We start from the raw sequence: 13,606 nt of genomic DNA, 5'->3' as shown, positions 1-13,606 counted from the left end.
GGATGCTCACAAAACTAATTAGAGGTAGCCAAGGCATTATAATACAAAGAACACTGGCTTTGGGATCAGAAGACCTCAGTTTGGCTCTGGGTCTGCCATTTACTGGAAATGTGTTTGTTTCCTTGTCTCTAATGACTGGTTTGGATTAGTACTCACAGCAGCACCACAAGTATCAGGGATAGCAGGGGAGTTGTGAGTCACAAAGACAAAGTCACTTGGTTGGAGGGAAGGATGATGGAGTTGAAGACTCGCTTAACTAAAGTAACTTACATACCCTCTGACCGTATAAGATGCTCACTGTACAATATTTAACCATAAAGTGATGTTTTCTCCCTACCTATTATCCAGTCCTAATAGAAGATCATACTATCAACTACAAAAGAAATGCTTCTTGTAGATTGATAGAACCTTGGAGTTGGAAAGCATTTTACAGTTCTTTTGAGTCCAACCTACCATCCGGTACCCGAATCCCCCCCCCCCTTTTTTTTTTATCATCTTCTAGCCTCTATCTAAACTTAGCATAATTGAATATCTCATTACCTTACAACCACCACCACCACCAAAAAAAGCACAACTAATCTCTTCAGTGTGTCCATAAGAACTATCACTACATCTTAGAGTGGACCAAGGCTAGTAGACATTGGATTCTGGGAAAGTTAGAATTTTAATAGAAATATTGAAAACATAAACCGATAGTTTCAGGTTTTCTCCTTTTGAACTACTCATACTATAGATGGGAACTAGAGACAGAGAGGAAGTGATGCTATCATAGATGAATACTGTAGCCTTTAAAATGTCATTTGACTTTAATTATAAGAACACAGAGCTTTTCTGCACATTTACTTAGATGTGTGTATGTGTATGTAACTTACTGGTACATATGGACTAGACGGCAGTATATAGGAAGACTCATCATGCTGTAATGGGACTTTATAGTCAGAAGATGGGAGAAATTGAGAAATTTTCAAGATTAGCAATGAGTCCTAAGTGTCTGATAAAGTTGGACTGGGAAGTTAAATGACAGTCCAATTATCTCATGTAACATTGATATTTCACACCCTACTTTTAGGAAGCTCAGGGAAGTTGCTGGCCTGAGAACTTTTAAATGGAAAAAGGCTATCTTTTGAATGAAGTTTACAGGGAGCCACTACTTAATTCTCAATGACAAAAGTTCTCAGATTCAAATACCTCAGGAACTATTGCTTTTTACAGCCTGGCCCTATATGCACAGTTCCCTGGATCGGATGAATGGTACATCTTATAACATCCTCAGAGGATGAAGACCAATAGCAAATTGGAAGGCTGGATTTAATAAGAGATTTCAAGGAGAAAGGAAGAGGAAAAGGATCCTTTAGTGTCTTGGATCAAAAAAAAATTCACAAAACAGGAACAGTTTGAATGTCTCTACCATATAACTCATACAAGAAGACAGACAAGTTTGTTTTTCTTTTTCCTATACTCCAAGAACCATCTTTTAAAAAATCCTTCTTGACTTTCTAAACCTTCCCCCTCATCTCCTTTTATCACCCTGTTCTCCATTTAGCTGGCTCATCTTCTGGTACCCAGTCACTATTTCACATTACTCCAGAGGACAGATTTGAAAATGTTTCTGGGAATAGGGCCTGGATTGCCTTCCTCATTTAAAAAAAAAAGGAGGAAATAATTAATGTTTCTGGAAGTCAAGTTAATACTTGAAACTTTGACCCAGAATATCATCCCAACGTATATTATGTTCTCTTACGCTCACGCAAATCTACCGATTAAGAATATGGCTGACTAGAGAGACAGGGACCTCAAGACTTATTCAATTAATGTTCTCACATTTCCTGAATGTTTAAATATTATAGGAACAATGGACCCTATAATAAAGGAAACCAATGTGCAGCTCCTAAGTTTTTCCCTCCTTTTCCTAAGTGCTAAAAAAATGAGACTTACAAGTCATGCATGTAGAAATTCAGATTCAGGGATATCATCTACATTTGCCTTTCCAGGAATAAAAATTGTTTTCTTCAAATTTGGCCTCACTTAAGGACTGCATATCAACCACTTGCAAAGACAACAAAATCCAGTGTTGAGGGCAGGTGTTCAAGCCAGAAAATGATACTATGTTCATGCAGATTCCTTAGGGGACTCTAAAGACTGTGTCTATTTGTCATTCTCTCTCTCCTCTCACTTTCTATCTTCTTCCTTCCTTCTCTCTCTCACATCCTCTCTTTCCCCTTTCCTCCTTTCTCTTATCCCCACTTTCTTCCTTCCTACTTCCATATTCCTTAAAGGGCAAAATTGTCCTTTACTGAACCGATGTGTCTTGGCTTTTTTCAACCACATGAAGGCGGATTCAGCCCCAGTTTATCCTTTGCTGGTTTGTAACCTAGATGATGTGTGGGGATAACCTGGTGGAGAGGAGCCCAGAACACCTCTATTATCATCAGGGAATATAATGAAAGTTCCCTTAGAAAGGGAAGAAAACAATTTGTGTCACATCATTTATGACAAATTTGTGGCAAAGTTTAAGCACTGGGGAATGGGAAAGGGGCAAGATAATCTAAGAGCTACATATGAATGTTAAGGCTTCAGGTTATGTACCCAACAATTAAAAAGACAAGTGACAAAGGAAGTAGACTTTTACAGAATCACGAAGGGCAATTTCTGCTGCTTATGACAGGTAATTCTGGAGACTCTTGCTACCCAGGGGGAGAGAAAATTTCCCTTTTTAAAAATAAACCACAGAACTAATAAGGGCTTGACAACAAATGTGATGATGGTATCAAAGCTGTGTGACCCTGATGCCTAAAAAATGGGAAAAAATGTCAAAGGAGGCTGTGTGTACATGGGAATTTTTCCTCAAGAATTCTTTCAAAAAGATGCTCTGCCCCCTCCTCTACACAATTATGCATCCTCACAAACCACAGTCAGGCTGATCCATGAAACATTACTGTCTCTCCAAGGCAGCAGGACTCAGGACTTGCTTCTTTCTAGGAGATACAGATGCTCATTTATGTGCTCAAGAGGAGGGAGAAAAAAACCCACAAATCCTGTGATGCTGGAGGGATGCAGATAAAATACAGTAGAGCAGGGTAAACTTTCGCCTCCTCCCTTCTCAAATGGGTCCTGTTTTGGGGCAGCTTGTATCTCAAGAGGCTAGGGAAGATGCTATTGATTCAAAAATGGAGATGTAGCTTTGGGGATCTGAACTCAAATTTCCCCACTGACTCAGCATGGGGGTTTCAAGCTGGAATGTGCCAGCACAACTGCCTCTTCCTAAGCCAAAGCTGTGAACGTCAGTAGGACAGTGAAGTAAGTCTTGGTTTGGAGGATGGGATGAGGGCATCTCAGTCTGAAACACAGCATGTGAGTTCTGGAAAAAAAGAAAGAGAGAGAGAGAACTGGAGTCAGCAGATGCACAGTCAATGCAGTATGTGTAGATTTAATGGCCACTAAGGGTCAGCTTTTACTCCTCTTAAAACCTGAATCCTAAACTGACGTGGAAATATTCATAGAGACATGCTTAGACTTCTGCAGACATCTATTCTATGCTTTGGAAATATATTTAGAACAGAAAGAGAAATCTGAAAATACATGTGACTGAAGAATTTTTTTTTTTAAGATGCAAATAATCAAGTCATGATTTCCTAATAGCTTTACAAAATAGGGTGGGCACAAATGACAAGGATGGCTCACCACTGGGTTCGACTGCCACCTAGTGATCAGTGTCCATGGGCAGTGTTCCCAAGACTTGTAAATAGCCATCATAATCCTCTCCAGAGCTTCTGGGGGAACAGGAAAGGAATATGGCACATAGCTGTGGGATTTACCAAGAAGTTACCATAGAGAATTTAGCCATTACAAAGTGGGTATTCCATATGGACTGTGAACATTTTTCTCCAAAGGTGAGGAGCTCATCCACCCAGTTCCAACTCAAACACTGAGCCACTCAAGATAGACTAGGGAAATGGAAATTGTCCCTAAATCACAATAAAAACCCCAAAAGGAGAGGTGTGAGCTTTCCTTTTCCTTTGTGAGACTTGAAGAGATCTAGGAAACTCTGGTAGAAATGAGTAAACAGAAACTGCTTGCAGACTATGTCTATAGCATTTTGTGTAACAGATTTCAAAACATATCAGAGTTTTGAGGAAGGTGATTTGGCAGATTCTACCAAAGAGTTGATTGGGATGAATGTGTCCCCAACAGATGCTAGCTTGCTAAGAGTGACACATCTGTCTTGATGTTCTTCAAACACTGAAGTAGCCACTCAAGATAGACTAGGGAAGTGGAAATTGTCCCTAAATCACAATAAAAACTCCAAAAGGAGAGAGGTGAGCTTTCATCTTCCTTTGTGAGACTTGAACAAATCTAGGAAATCTTGGTAGAAATGAGTAAACAGACACTGCTTGCAGAGTATGTCAATAGCATCTTCTGTAATAGATTTCAAAAAAAATCAGTTTTGAGAAAGGTCATTTGGCAGATTCTACCAAAGGGTTGGTTGGGATGAATGTGTCTCCAGTAGATGCTAGCTTGTTAAGAGTGACACATCTGTCTTGATGTTCTTCAACTCTATACTGAAGTTTCCCTTCTTATTTGAACCATTTTAGCTTCCAATCCCAAGGAGGGATATCAAATGTTTAAGTGGCAACTCAAAAACTTTCTTTCTCAAAGTACTGAACAAATACAGAAGCACAAAACCTCATGGCTTGGAGAGATCTTAGAGATTCTTCTAATCTAGTACTTGAATATGAATGCTCATAGGACATATCTGAAAACTTTCAATAATAGTTGACCTATGTAGAGCAGAAGAGCTTCACCTCCCTAATTCTGGACTGTATGTCTCTTTTCATGTATCTAATGGTAGCATTAAGTTTTTTGGCTGCCATAGAATGTCTGGCCTTGTGTACCCCAAAACTCACAGAATTTTTTCAGATTGCTGTGAATCTATACATACCTTATTGTATATATTTTATTTGGACATGGTTGTTTGGAGATTGTGAGCTCCACAGTTTTGCCTTTCTTTGAACCCTAGTACTCAGCACAATTCCTGGTACATAATAAACCCATTATCTTATATTGTGAGACCGATTTCAAAAATCCAAGTATAAGACTCCAAATTTAATCTAATTTCATTGGCCCAATGCCAAATCCAAGTATCTCAGAATTCTGAGCTGTTTCTTATCAGTGATTTGAACAAAGAAGAAGTAATTCTTATCAAAACTGCAGGTGAGACTTCTGGTTTGTTCAAATCACTGATAAGCAGCAGCCCAGAGTTCTGAGATACTTCATTAAAAATCTTTTTTCCAAGTGGATATTAAATTCTTTATTACAATTCTGAATCCATCTGCTTCTCCCTCTCTTATTATCTAGTGAAATCTTCCATATTTTGTACATGAATTCCTTGGGAGATTTGATCCCTGATTTTGCTGAAATCTTGCTTAATTAGATCTGTGATCCCATCAATATTTATGTTCCTTTCATCATTGCAGACCACAAACCATCCAGATCTTTCCACCTTAAAAAACTCATGTATTTCCTTCCATTTCCCAATGGAGTCACTCCATACATATTGGAGGTGTTCCTCACTTTCTCATGAGAATGGGTTATGTTTTTGTTTTGAGCATGGTTTTGGTTTTGATTTTGGTTTTTTTGGTAAGGCAATTGGGGTTAAGTTCAGTGCCTGGATTTGAAATCGGGTCTTCCTGACTTCAGGGCCAGAGGTTTATCTACTGAAGTACCTAACTGCCCTTTTCTCATAATATTGTGAAGATACCTTTGAAACAATAATATCCTTTAGTCAAATGGTCAGTCCAATTTTTTTAAATCATTAATTTACTTGATAAAATCCATTCCACCTGTCCTTCAAAGTTCCTCATTTGCTTTATTTTGTAGCCTTCTTATGCTCCATATGCATCTCTACTGACTTTTGGGTGATATTTATAATTCATTGGAAACTGTTGTGTTTTTAAAAATGCAGTCACACAACACTTACTCAATATTGATACTAACAAGATGGACTTTTGTTTCTGAGAGAAGTTTAAGGTTATTAAAAAAGTTCTGCAATTTTATGAAGGCAAGCTAACCTATGCTTTTTTTCTTTCTCTTTCTCTTTCTCTCTCTCTCTCACACACACACACATACACACACACACACACGCACTGAAGCATTTTTTAAAAGGCATACAGAAAAAAAAAAGAAGGAATATAGGAAGGAAATACAAACAGGACAGCTTTAAAGTTATGTCTGGGATTTATTATATGCTATAATAATCTTATTTCCTTTTTTGAAAGGGTTATTATACTTGTAGAAAAAAACAATGATATAAAGGTTATTTAGAATTTCACACTCTCCAAATTAAGTCAGAACAAGTAGCGTGATATTTGGTAATTTCAATGAAAAAGTGGGAATACGTAAGAATGGTAAAAAAAAAAAAATACATCCAGAAATCATTAAAATAAAATGAGAAAGGTCAAAGACTAGTTGACATCACAGGAGCCTCTGACTTTTTTTTTGAGAAAAAAATCAAAAGATGCTGTATACAGTAAATGCTGAATAAAAACAACAAAATAAAAAGAAATTTATATTTTAATAGACAAGAAATGATTTGTAGTTGATGAGGGAAATGGAGACTACTCTTAAATCATAAGCACCTCTGATAAAAACATACAACTTATGAGAAATCAGTAAGAAAAAAAGTCAGGCAACCATTTAAAGTGTTATAACAATCCAAGATATAGCAATGCCTTTGGAACCAAAAAGGCTAAGTCAGTAAGACCTAATATTCAACTAAAAAAGGCAGGTTCAAGGGATGTGCCATGGAAGAACAATGATGCTCCTTGAAATCAACATTAAAGATATTTTGGTCCATTTTCCTTTAGAAACCATTGATGACCTTTATATTTCCTACAACTACCCCTCTTAAAAAATTAGTTTTTCTTCTTTTGTTACCTGTTGTGTGAAAAATTACTTCTTTTCATTTACCTAAATGCACTATTCATGTTTTGAAGAATCTTCCCTTATTATAGTACTTGAGATGTGGTAAGCAATTCTCTTTTCATCTAACCATTCATGATTTCATGGGTTTTGATGGCATTCTTTTCCCTTAGTTTTTAACTTTTCAAGCTAAAGAATCCAACTTTTAATATTTTCTCATAGACCAATCTCACCCCCCTACCCTACCCTCCCACCTCCCACCAAATATAATGCAAATTCTTTAATGATCAGGACTGTTTTTTGTTGTTGTTGTTGTTGTTGTTGTTGTTGTTGTTCTTGTTTATTTCATTCATTTATTTATTTATTTTTTGCTTTCTATTTTTCTAGTAAATACGTAACACATTGTTTAGGTGCTTAATACTTTTTGGATTATAGATACTTCTCTGAGTCATATTTGGTTCTATTATATCTATCTTAAGGTTCAGCAATCAGAACTGTCTACTTTAACTACAGAAAATATCCATCATAGTTTTTATTTAAAGGTTGAATACTTTTTATTTCCAATATTTCATAGTATGCAATGTTTAGTTAAATTTTCATGCTATGATGTCACATTGGGTTTATCTCTAGAAGGATAATTTGTGATGTTTCTCTAGTTTTCTTTTATGGGTTGGGCACAGAGCCCTTCATTTTATGAAATGTGGTTTAAAGACACACCCCAAAATGAATTACTCACACATTTTTCCATGTTGAAACCCTTTTACTCATTCATACAGACGGGTAAAATTATCCTGTAGTTTATATCTATAAATTTTAGTATCCAGAATTTAGTGTCTTCTGCAAATCTAGGAGGAATCCAGGTTCTCGAAATTTTTGAAAAAGCTTTTGAGAATATATTACACAATTCAGATATTTTATGAATGCTCCGCCATCCAGAAGAGGAAAATAGAAAGAAAACAAAATTGTACAGAGTAAGAAAATCTCACAAAGTCTCAAGGTTTTTAAATCACTCAAAGTCTCCACATCAGTTCATTTCTTTGGCAAATCCTTATATCATTATCACCCTAAGTGTCCATACTTAGGAGTCTTTAGCTCACTCATTTGGATGTTGGCTAAGCCAGGAAATTAATCAACTGAATTCTGGGGTTGGCACTTTCTTTTTTGGGAATTGTCAAATACTAATGTCCCCATGCCTTCTTTTGTAGTGTGCATGTATGTCTGTGTATATGTGTGCATGCATATATGTATATTTTCAAGGAATTATTAACTGTTTATTGTTATTGTTTAAAAAGCAGACATCAGGTTAGCAGGATAGAGATCAAACCAATTTTAATGATCCATGATAATTAATTGGGAACAGTAGCTGGGGAGGGATTGATTTCCCACAGAATGGAAAGCAGTGCTACCCAATCTCCTCAGCTTAGGGAGAATTGAGATACATCTTTTAGTACAACCCAGGTTTTTTCCTCTTAAGGACAGGTCATATCTCCTATAGCTCAAAGCTGCTCCTTTGAGAACAAAAGCTTTCTTTCTTCTTCTGATCCTTTCTCCTGTTTTAGAACTTTCAAGAATCATATCCTTTTACAATGAGATACTAAGAGATTTAAAAGGATGAGGCCACAGACTTCTCTAGATTTCACATATTCTCTGTGATGCATTCTACTAACTAATGATGAATACAATTATGCATTCAAGGATAAGAGCAAGGTTCATATTCAGTTATGAATATTAATACCCACTCTTGAGCCCGAGTTACTCCTTTGCAGGCTTCTTGCACAGTACTCAGATGAATTTTCAAACTGTTCACAAACTTAACAGAGAAGAATTTATTCACTCAGAATGGGGGTTCCTCCAAATGTAGGATGAATGATTTTGGGCCTGGGTCTACTTCCTCATGAGAAGTCTAATGTGTCTGTCCTTGCACAGCCAATCTGGTATTATCCCAGAACACTCTCAGAAAGTATTGTTGATTATTTAAAACACCTTCCTTCCATCACCCGTTCCCATTTCTACACTTCCACAGCTTTAGAGAATATAAGTGCCCTCAGATAATGGCTAAATAGCCCTGGAGACAACATAAACACACTCTCTACTTTGATACATGGCTTCACATTCAATAAGCCCTGGAAATATAATGGCCCATTTTCAAAAAATAAGAAACACTGAATTGCTTTGGTTGATTTAACCAGGTTATACTTCAATAAAGGGTTGCCACAGGCTAGTCCAGAGTTGCTTTCTTTGCTCATTTGAATAAAATTTGCTAGTTTTCTATAAACAGTATTTCAGATTTTTAAAGTCAGGAAATCCTTTGTGTCTGTTGAAATGGCATAAAAATTGTGACAGAAGGCAGCCCAGGCCCGTACAGAAAGAACAGTGCCATCAGCTGTTCCTACTGATCTATTCCTGCTGGGATTCATAGGGACAGCATATGTATCCCCAGAGTTTGCTCACTGGCACAGCATCACTTGCTACCACTAGCTTCCTGGAGTTGGGATGCCAGAAGTTAAGAGATGTTGAATAACTGATTTTAGAAGCAAAGCACATGTATGATCTTGTGGATACCTTGGATCACAATACTGAATCTACAGAATCATTCAAATCTGATGCCTTCTTCACAGAATAGCAGATAGTAATAATTTATCTTGCTACCCAAAAGGAAGGAACAAGGGCTGGGAAAGCTGATATAATGAAAAAGGAAAAAAAAAATTAGAAAACTGCACTGATCCCATAGGAACAGTTCCTTTATATGAAAAATCAAATATATTGCAAGACAGAATGATTAATAAATTTTTGTTGAAAAAGTCCAATTTCCTGAAAAATTTTCCATCTTGTCATCAACATAATTCCACATGATGAGACATGTGGAAATCCCAAACTCTTTTTACCCCTTTAAGGTTTCCTTCCTTTCTGGATACCATTAGTTTCTTCAATGCCTTGGACAGATAATTAATTTCCCTCAATTTGGTCAATTCTCCAAGAAACTCTCCTTTCTTGATTTTGATCCAAGATATAACTGAGATAAAAAGTACTACTGGGAGATTGGTTTTTTTTAAGGGTACAAAGCTATAGAAATGTCAAGAACATGAGCTTTTAAAATAGTTCAACAATATCCCTTCCCCACTTTAATTTCTCCCTAATTTCTCTTTCTCTCTAATAGGAAAGTTGGGAAGGAAAAAACCCAGTAGAATGAGGGAGTCCTAAGAGGAGGAAAAAATCTATAACTAAATACACAATTTTGGCTCTCCTGTCCTTCCTTCTTTTGAGTAAAAAACAAAGGGAAAAAGAAAAAAAAAATCAGAGAAAAATAATTTCCTCACATTTCATCAAAGGCAATTTCCTTTACTTAGCCTTTCCAATTAATAATGAAAATGAGTGAATACCCACACCCATAGATAGACCTTCTCTGCTACAATTTTCTTGATAGGTACATCATAATGTAAAAAATACAGATTCAGTAGTTGCATATATCAACATTATTTGTATTTATATGCCTACAAAAATGAGTTCATTTTTCAGATCAAACTTTGATTTGTGTCATTTCTTAAATGTCTTTTCTCTCTTCTTTCTTCTCACTGTTATACTGATTCAGATCTTTTTCACCAGGATTTGTAATATAGAGAGAATTGGTGGGATATCGAGTAGACATAAAGAGCTTTTGAAAGGTAAGGAAAAGGGGGTACAGAGCTAAAATATACCATGAATGGACTACAAGTGGTCTAGATGTCACAGATGAAATAAAAATATTAAGTGCCTGACACCTGAACTCACACATTTCATTTGATTACACATATCATAAATTCATAAATTTCCTGCACATAGAGCCCAAATATACACACATACTTTTTAATGTACATACCTCATAGTGATATACATCTCTAAATATATATTTTATACTTCAGAACCTAAATGAACCCATCATTTCACTGATGAGAACTTTGTCCATGGGCACAAGATTATTATCTGTCATTTTCATCCTCTATGGTTCTTTGTTCACAATCTTTTTAAGAAGAATAGTTCTGGCTGGCTTTCCTTAATGGTTGTCCATGTATTATCCCACACTCTTGATGAATGACTGGCCCACCTTCTTTTATTCAATATAGATCCCTTGTCGTTCATTTTCCAAATTTCCATTTGTCTCTTTCTTAATGCCTTGTTCCCTCTTTCTTGCAAGAAAAAGGCAGCAGGCAGTAACAATGACTTACCAAAAAATATTTACTTATACTTATGTATACCTGCCATGTACCTTTTTTACTACCCTTTGAATTACGGCAATTGCTTTCTGTTCCATGATTTTCGAAGCACAATGTAACACAGTGGGTGGAATTAGGATGAGGGTGAGTTATGAAGCCCTGAATTAAAATCCTATCTCTGACATATACTGGCTATAGGGCCATGGTCAAGTCATTAGTGACTGCTACCTTTTCCAAATCACTTCAGGGAAGAAAATTCCATGTAGGACCTAGATATAAAAGTGTACTACTGAAAAATGAGGTAGAGTGAAAAAAAAGTGCTGCTTCTGGAATTAGAAACGTGGGTTTAAGTTCCACCCCGACACTACTTGTGCATATGATCACAGCCTTCCTGGGTATCAGTTTTCTCAACAGCAAAATTAAGGGGTTAGATTAGATAATTTCAGAAGTCCCTTTCAAATTTACATTTATGACTATAACTTTTTTCCTTTCCCAAAGGGGTAAAGTTTCTACTCTGTCTAGTTTCAAGGCAATCACTACATCCACTGTTTTACCATAGAAAGAACACTGGCTATGGAGACAGGTGACCTGGGTTTTCCATGCAATACCTTTTTTACTTTGGCCAAGTCATTTAAACTCTATAGTTTTCAATTTCCTCATCTATCATGATCTGATCTGAAGAATCCCCTATAACTCTAAAACTATCATCTTATGATCACCACATCAAAGGATGGGTTATTGTAGCTTTTATTTTTAAAAGTTTTACAAATGCTATCTTTTTTATACCATAGCAATTTTCTAAGATGTGTCATACTTCCTCTCATACTATGGTGCCCAACAGAGTTCTTTTTGGGAGTTTAGAAGGTAAAGTACTACATTTTGTCCCAGCATTCAGGAGGATGCAAGAAAATTGAAAGCAGTAAAAACTGGAATTGAGTTATTGTAGAATAGCACTTGGGAGAGTTTTGAATGGACAAACAGGCAGTTGGGTGGCACAGTAGATAAAAAGAGGAAGTTGCTGCTGCTGAAAACTGATGCCAGAGTGAGCGGGTCTTCTCTAAGGGAGCAGCACCCCTTAGTACTATTTTATTAGCCTAGAATCCAGGAGAAAAATATTATCCCCTTAGAAAAGAAAAAGCACTAAAAAAGAAAGCATGAAGAACTGTACCAGATGCCAACAAGACCCAGGATGACCATCATAGCTGAGGGGTGGGTGGAGATGCTAGAAATGGTACTAAGAAAATATTTCTGCCATATCTAGAGATGGTTCCTTACTGTCCAGATGAAGGGTACAGTTCTACTCAGCAACTTCTGTGCTTTTTATAGTAAAAGCAAAATATAAATATTCTAGTACTGTGGTTTTTGCCTCTGTGGCTAGGATCCTCCTCCTCAATGACAAAAAAAGTATTAAGATAAAAAGATATGATATCCTATAGCCAACACCCCAAATGCCTAAATAAGCTTGGGCCCAAAAAGCTAAGTACTTAAGTAAGAGCAGCCAGAGATAAATAAAGATCAGACAAAATTTTAAGTATATCAGGTCTTCTGACTTGGACTCTTTCTCAGGTTTCAATGGTACCAACTATAGGTATGTTACAGTTGAGATCTTGATTAGTGTGGAACAGTTGGCTAATATTTTGGTGAGAGGGAAACCTTTATGCAAAGGATGATGAATCTATAAGGACTGAAAATGATTTGCACTCTCCAAAAGTATATTTACAACACAGCACTGGTGGCCAAAGATTTAAGAGTCATTTTCCTACCCACCTCTTCCAAATGTTCACTGCCATAGTCATTACTACAATCATCAAAACTTGGCAGACACATGGAAGAAAAGCATTTCTGAGGAAATCTTTACCCTATGGGATTTCCCATGTGACTTACTATCACTGACAGAGTTTGGAGCTCAATAAGGCATGAAAAGTTTAGGAGCAGTCTTGTTCATTTAAAAAAAAAAAAAATGTGAACACTTAAACAACCATGACAGCTGTAAACTCAAGGACTTCTGAAATGTATAATGCATTTTCTGGCTGATTTATTTCAGATATGTTTGCAATTCAGGCACAAAATGTAATTCAGTTCCAACTGAAAAAAGTCATTACAGACAAATCCAACACAGGTACTATGATACCAAAATTGATATATTATAATCCAGCCTTTCCATTTTTCATTAGCTTGGTCTTTTATTGATTCAACACAATTTTATTAAGAATTCACTACATGCAAAGCACAGCCTTTGGTTCCAAGTATTTCCAGGCAGCTCCTTTAGTGACCTGCAGTCCAGTCAAGTACTAAAAAAGCCCAGGTTAAAAATGGAAGGAGTGAGCACAAACCACAAAGCGACCACTGTACTGTGGAAGGGTCCCTCTGAAGCCGTTTTGATGACTCAGATGCAAGGAAAAATCATCATATTTGTTCAAGAAAACAGATTTGTACAGTCAACCTTTTTCTTGCTTTAAGAATAAGGGAGAGGACATTCCCAGGCAGGAAAAGCAATC

The 13,606-nt window shown here is 36.5% G+C and overlaps 1 protein-coding gene across 1 annotated transcript in view; it reads right to left on the bottom strand.

The window, feature by feature from the left end:
• Positions 1-645: 645 nt before the first annotated feature.
• The window catches only part of MTA3 (metastasis associated 1 family member 3), a 176,680-nt gene continuing 163,719 nt past the window's right edge, over positions 646-13,606 (bottom strand). The window contains exon 17 of the mRNA XM_051975178.1: positions 646-3,358. Within this exon, the coding sequence (XP_051831138.1) occupies positions 3,333-3,358 (26 nt within the window). The 3' untranslated portion in view covers positions 646-3,332. The remainder of the gene's footprint in view (positions 3,359-13,606) is intronic.

This window comes from Antechinus flavipes, chromosome 2, assembly GCF_016432865.1.
Source record: "Antechinus flavipes isolate AdamAnt ecotype Samford, QLD, Australia chromosome 2, AdamAnt_v2, whole genome shotgun sequence".
In the NCBI taxonomy this organism is placed as follows: domain Eukaryota; kingdom Metazoa; phylum Chordata; class Mammalia; order Dasyuromorphia; family Dasyuridae; genus Antechinus; species Antechinus flavipes.
Note: the sequence above shows the minus strand (reverse complement) of the source record. Positions and strands in the feature narration are given on the sequence as shown.